Source organism: Tigriopus californicus, chromosome 6 (genome assembly GCF_007210705.1).
Source record: "Tigriopus californicus strain San Diego chromosome 6, Tcal_SD_v2.1, whole genome shotgun sequence".
NCBI lineage: Eukaryota > Metazoa > Arthropoda > Copepoda > Harpacticoida > Harpacticidae > Tigriopus > Tigriopus californicus.
In genome coordinates this window covers 1747483-1754433 of record NC_081445.1, presented here as the reverse complement: position 1 = coordinate 1754433, position 6951 = coordinate 1747483, and the positions used below count along the sequence as shown (strand labels likewise).

Sequence of the window (6951 nt, the reverse complement as noted above, 5' to 3'; positions counted from 1 at the left end):
TAATGTCAATATTTCACAATTGTGATGCCATACTTGTCAATCGCAACTTTAATCAAGCTTAATCTTGAATTTTGACAAAATTCTACTAACGTTGAATAAAAACGTCGCTAGTACGTAGAAATTAATTGCAAAAAGTGACAATTTGGAAAATTAAACTGACACAGGTATCGTTCAAATATTTAAGGAACATGATATGATAGTGTCGCTTTTGGCACTTAAGTAAATTGAAAGGCAGTTTTGCATGTTTTGTAAGTTTTAAGCGATATTTTTTTGCTATTTTTTGCTTTTAGAGAAAACCTGAAACAAAATACAGAATTATTATTTCTTGCTGTGTATTTGAAAAAGACAATCATATTCCTTGGGAATAACTAGAAACACAATTAGGCCATTTTTGATCTTTTAAGGCGTAAAACGCAACCTTTAAGTTGTAATAAGTAAGCATGTGGTTAATAAAAGTTTATGAAATTTTAGGTCAATACATAAATAAGAGTACGTTTAATACTGATTGATTACGTTTTTGACAATGATGCATTTTAATGAGCTTTAGGTGATTTAACACACTTATCTGAGCTACTTTTAAACATGAGTATTTCACAAAAGTTGTTATTTTTGCTTCTTTGACAAAGAAAAACATATCTAGATGCCTTGGCGTTTGAGCAAACACTTAACCAGAAACAATAACCACCGTGTAGGAAATACGTAGGCCTTGTTGATTCGGTTGCATCTTTCAAGTCAAACTTGGACACATTTTTAGATAGCATTCCAGATCAACCCTACATTCAAGGACTAGCTCGGTTTGCCAACTCCAATTCGTTGGTAGATCAAATATCACACAAAGATCGAAAGAATATAGCATTTTTCGAAGAGAAATCGATATAGATGTTATGAGTATTCTTTGTTGGTTTTTCAATTGAAACCTCATCAGTATCGATCAAATAGACGCTGAGATACTTTGCATTGAAATAATAACAAAAAATCCTGCTTTTTTATTCAAACAAATGTTAAGAAATGTAAACCATGTTTTTCAGTGCCCCCAAAATGAATCAAAATGTTTCACCTCACTTTAACCTTATTAATAATGTGCATTTCACAACTGTGATGGCATAATCTGTTATTGTGTGCTTCCTTACCGCTAGTTCCAAGTAACATAAGTATTGATCTTCCAATTTAAAATACCTTTTGCTTACGTTGAATAAAAAAGTCTCTCAAACGCTGTAAACGATTTTCGCAAAAGTGGCATCTTTATATAAAAATCATACTATGTTGAATACACAGGTGGTTAGTGTAGCTTTTCATGTCTAAGAACTAAGAAGAAGTGGTCGGAAACGTTGTTTACATTCAGAAAAACATTCAAGTGATAATGTGAAGTATATCTAGGTTTTGAAAAATTCTTAAAATAAATAAAGTTTTAACGTCATTGAAGAAGTTAACCAATTGTCTTGGCAATATGCTAAAGTATAGTTATGTCGTTTTCAGATCTATCTTATTGCAAAACGCTACTTTTAAAGTTCAATGTTAAGCATGTGTTAAATAGACATATATTTATCATTATTTGCAATATTACTAAATGGACTCCGACAGAAAATGTTTTTTTTGTTAAACTAACCGGTTTCCTTTCCAATGCTTCAATTCAACTCTGTCGCAAATCCGAACCGTCAAACTTCTGCAATTTATGCTCGACGTTAAAGCAACATAGTTTGTCTGTGCCTTTTTACCATATTTCATGTCAGTGGTAGGTACGTAAGAGAAATAACATTATTTGATTTCGTTTTGGACAGTGATGATCTCAAATGTAATTCAAAAATACTAATCTCAGCCAATTTCGGAAACGACCTTCATAAAAGCTGCTCCCTTCGTTTCTTGAACAAAGAGAAACCCAACTAGAAGTCTTGGTTGGCATTTGACCAAACACTTTATCAGATATCGTAACCACCGTGTCAAGTTCAAGCACGTGGTCTTCAACTTGGGACAAATGTGAAACAAGTTTGGGTCAAGATTTCGAATGGAAGTAATGAGTGCCTCGTGGTGCTCTCCGCTCTTCATACAAAGAAAATGCTCCTTCTACGTACGGTACATGACGTCTCGAATATCCTCCATAGAAACACAGATAATTTTACTCGCAGCTGTGATTCATATGACCAAGAGCGTCACCCAATTAATTCAATGAGTGACAGATACATTCCAGAATATGCATTAACAAAAAACGCTAGTCCTTATTACTTTATTTATCAAACTGAAGATTGACCAATTAATTGCCTATACTTTAAGTTGGGATTGAAAAATGTACGCTCATTTGATCCGACTATCATGCTTTGAAAGCGTCATCAAATTCTATCAAACTTTGTATTTAGGATAGGTTGTCAAAGAGACTAGGGGTCTCTCTTATCCAGGGAAAAATAAGCAGAAAAATATCTTGATAAATGCCTTTTGAAGCACTTTTATAAAGTGGTGCAAATTTAAGATATAAAATAATAAAATATGTTCGTGACAATTAGCAATCATTCAAACAGACAGCAATTTCGTTAAACTGATGTAAACAAATAATGAATAACCAAGGTAGTGAAGTTCAGATCGAATATTGATTTTGCCTTTCATAGTCATAAATGAAGTATCTGTTGTAATTTCAAATTGTATTTGTCCTGTCTGGTCTCTTATCAATTTTTTTAGCTCTGACTCTTTATAATTGATTTAGCCTTTTTTTCATTTGAAATCACAAAGACGGATGATTTCGTTTACTTTATCAAAAAGGAATTCAATAGGTTCAACTTCCTTTTGCGGCAGAAAATAGATCAAAAGCGACCAGTTTCTTTTTCCCGCGTCCAACTGAATTTATCTTACCAGGTCAGTTCTTCAATGGATTTGGGAAATTCGGAGAGCACTTTTTTTGTTGTGTTTTGAGAGCCAGTTTTCAAACTCGGGTCCAGAAAGTGAATCTTAGATCAGGGAAAGATCGTACTAAACTACATAAGATGGATCTTTTCTCGATCTAAGATCCGCTCCTTTACAGTAAAAAAACCGGGTTCAAGGTCCTTGCATACCGGTTTAAAATATCTCCCTAGCTTGGTGTTCCTTTTTGATTCTTTATGGTTGATAACAGCCGGGCTTTTATTGTATGCAGACTTCCGGAATCGTTCAGCAAAAGCTTTTGTCGGCCAACACTTCCAACGTTGATAGATGCTTCTCCAGGGACAAACTTTATCGCCCTTCTGTGGTTGGTTGTAATGACTATTGAGTACAGCCGTAAAAAAAAAGTCGAATAGCTTTTTTCACTTTTCCGACTTTTTAGGGTCTATTTGACTTTTGTGGGCCTATTCGCCTTGTTCCAGCTGTTTTGCCGTTTTCACATATATCTCACATATCACATGTGATATATATCACATATTTCATATATGTCCATTTTTCGTGACTAATGGTTTTCCATTTTGATTCGAACTTCCTGCTTCCTTCAACGTCAACGCAACAGGAACAACCAAAACACAATAAATGGCATATGATCTCCATCACGTTCTAATTTTTGAAACCAGGGCGAGCTAGGGATAAGATGTCTTGACAAAGCTCAAAACTTCATGATGCAGCACTGAAGTTATTGGTCAAACAAAACACCTGGCACAGGCACCTACCCATGTCTCGCTCTCCTTTTGTGACATATTGAAGCCAAATTTCCAAGACCACTAGAATTTGATAATGATGGAAAGCTTCACATGAGCATCAATAACTTAAAGTAATTGGCAAACACGTTCTTCAGGATGACCAGATTGAGGGGAAGACCCTTCGATTTCGGAAGATTTGGGAAAGTAATTTTCAATTCAGTTGCCTTTCTGGGCCTTTTGTAGTCTGTTTAATGTCTAAAGGTTTGAAAATGGCAATCTAGCCTTGCAACCTAGCTTCATGCACCTTAAACTCTAGAAATACACCACTAAGTGCTTGTTTTCCGCATATTTAATCAACTAGTTTCCCAACTATTTTGTCATTTTCCCCAGAATTTTGAGCCGCTATTATGCTAAGTTTAATCGACTTTTTTTGCAGCTCTACTAATGAGCATATAGAGCACAACAGTTTTGTTATCCGTTGGAACAAGCGCAAGGAGCTCAATCCCTGGTAATATTTCAGTGAATGAGGATGATGGCAAATTGCAGCACTCGTCAGGTATTGTGTGTACTGCATACAAATTGGAGGCATCAAAATTGAATCAGAAAAGTAAAAAGAAATCGGATCTCATATCATATTACCCGTATTTCTTTTGGTCTTGAAGATGATGCGATGCTCTCAAAACATAAGTACGTTCTTTGTTAAGCCTCTTTGGTCACTTCGATTGACCACGGATGCTATTACCTGATAAATATAGCCTTGGATGGGCCAAAATTCCCACTAAAGAACAAAGCTCCTGGAGTGGCTGTTCTGGACGTTGTTCAATGCTAACTAGATGATGCCTAACGTAACTTCTTGGGAATGTTGTTCAATCCTAACTTCTCTAATATGACTCAAAATACGAGAAGGCTCTAGTTCCTCTCAAACACACCTTTGGGCACATTGGACCTTCCTCAAAAGTTTTACAACCAATCAGAGCTAAGATGGCCGAAAATTCCAATTTTTCAGCTTCAAAAGTACAACCAAGTGTTCAACATTGAATTTGAAATTCTTGACCTACTAAAAGGTTTTCCCCAACCCAAAGAGTTATTTTGTCGGATTGAAGTGCAAAGTAATTAGATCAAATGGATACCAAAGTTTTACACATTATATTAGTTACATTAGGATACATGAGTTTTTTTAAGCAAAAGAAAAAGTGAGTGCATCGGACTTTTTTAGTCGATTTAATTTTACTCAATAATTCAGGCAAAACAAACCTTCATATAAAGATTGCAGGGTTAAAATTTGTTGTGTGGCAAATATTTTCGTTAAGATTTATAGACTTTTAGTGCTCTTCGATGAATCCTACATGCTATCAATCAAAACGACATTACAAATAGTGGCCTGGTCGACATATTTACTCGCACAAGTGGCTTTGACCTTTTGTGACGACAGCAACATTTTTAGAAATGATTCGAGCCGACAATGCAACAATGATTTTTAGTTTCATTTCACAATGCTAAAAACCGTTTCAATGTAAGAGTTCCTTGAGAGGCCATTATTACAATTGTTTCGCGAAGCCTGAAACATGGACTTGGCGTATTGTACGACAAAAGAAAGACAAACGTAGCCTTGGTCTTCTTGAAGTTCTCTCCAATCTTCTCTTCTTCGCACCAACCGAGTTTAAATTCATAATGGCGAGCCAACCGAATATTGAATTATTTCAAACCAAGACGTGAAATGGAAAGCCAACATGTCTTGACTCATTTCAAGGTTGCCAGTTATCTCGACTCATTATTCAAAGTAAGCAAGAATTGCTCAGGATCAACCTTAATTGTAACTGGAGATCTCGTTTTGAAATGAGAGTCACGACACAAAATTGGGTTTCAATGGACGACTATTAACCCAGAGAGAATCTTTAAAATGTGAATTTCGTTTGTTTATTTATCTATTGACTTTCGCCGTTCTTTTCAACAAAAAAGATGTTCCAAATGAAAGAACTTATCGCAGCCAAATGGTGCCTTAAAAACAATTGGACCTACCCTAGTATGCTAGAAGTGTGTCAAGAAAGTTTTTTTTTTCGTTCGAAATAGCTTTGGAATTTGGATGCTTCACTTTAGATCTGTCGGCGTAAGCTTTCCTTGGAAAGCTTCAACAGTTTGGGTATTACCATTTGAATGTTCGAGAAACGATTGGGACAGAATCAATGACAATAGCTTTTTGTACGCCCAAGAGATTTGTGTCTATCCAAGTTAATTATGAACGTACAAAAGAGCTCATTTAGCACGAAATGTCGTGCGGATTAAAATCCTTCATTTGTCAGAAAAAAAGGAATCGTCTAAAATCATCTGGCTTACACTCTCTGGTACGGGTTAGGAAAACTTGAACTAAATTAAATTTGGTCCTGAAACGAGGAGAGCAGTTTAACAACTTGAATTGTTCTCAAAAGTATTACTTCTCTGACTGGATCGTGCAGAGCCTTTCTTTCACCTTCAATTTGAGCACATAATCCAGGACAAAAAAGGAAGCTCATCTAGTAGACTATTACTCGATGCTCCTTAATTGAGATAGTGTTAATGTTAATCTATAGCTTGAATGAGAGCAAAACAGGAATGGGGCAAAAATGGACCGAGTGATCCAAAAACAAAATAGGCCGCACTAGTCTGCCGTCCAATAATGGTGATACAGATAAATGATCATGCTTGCCTTGATGGCCTTCTGTGTGATTTGATCTTGATCACCGGAGCCAGTCTCCGTTCCCATGGGATTTAGCATGATTTGTCCTGGCGTGATTTGTCCATTGAGCACTTTTCTATTATTGAACACTCCTCGAGTTCCGCCCCTCAGCTCTTCATTGGCACTGTTTGAGGCACCAGCAGTCACTACCATAATATTGCACCAAGGGCATGGATGGAAACATGGGTGGTCCTTTGGAGACTCAATTCACCCTGAGAGATTCGTGACACACTCCTTGGAGGGACGATTCAATTCATATTCGTTATTCGCGCATGGATTGATTTGCCCATGTGCAGTGCAGAGAACGAACAGAATGCGACGGACAATGGTGATAGTACACGATGGGATGGTAGTTGTGATGCTAATAATAACAATGTGTGTCGCTCCGCAGGGCCCGGCTTGAACTGAGGAATTGCAGGGAACTGGGAAATCAGGATTCACTGTCTCACTTCTCGATTGTTTCCCTTGGGAGGAGAGACCGAAACTCGAGAAGCAGAGGATGAAGCGGGGGAAATCGCAGAGAGATGCATAGAGGGGAGAGCGATCATCAGACGGGTGCGTTCTCTTGAGTCAACCCAAAGGGAAGAAAACCTCTAGTTGCTTAAAAAAGGTTCTTAAGTCGATATTTTCCTTATTTTAGTATAAAAA

General features: G+C 36.8%; 1 protein-coding gene across 1 annotated transcript in view; it reads right to left on the bottom strand.

Annotated features, from left to right (window-relative positions):
- LOC131881721 (neprilysin-1-like) overlaps positions 1–6721 on the bottom strand; it is a 20886-nt gene extending 14165 nt beyond the window's left edge. Inside the window, exon 1 of the mRNA XM_059228667.1 lies at positions 6274–6721. Coding sequence (XP_059084650.1) covers positions 6274–6456 — 183 coding nt within the window. The 5' untranslated portion in view covers positions 6457–6721. The remainder of the gene's footprint in view (positions 1–6273) is intronic.
- Positions 6722–6951: the final 230 nt, after the last annotated feature.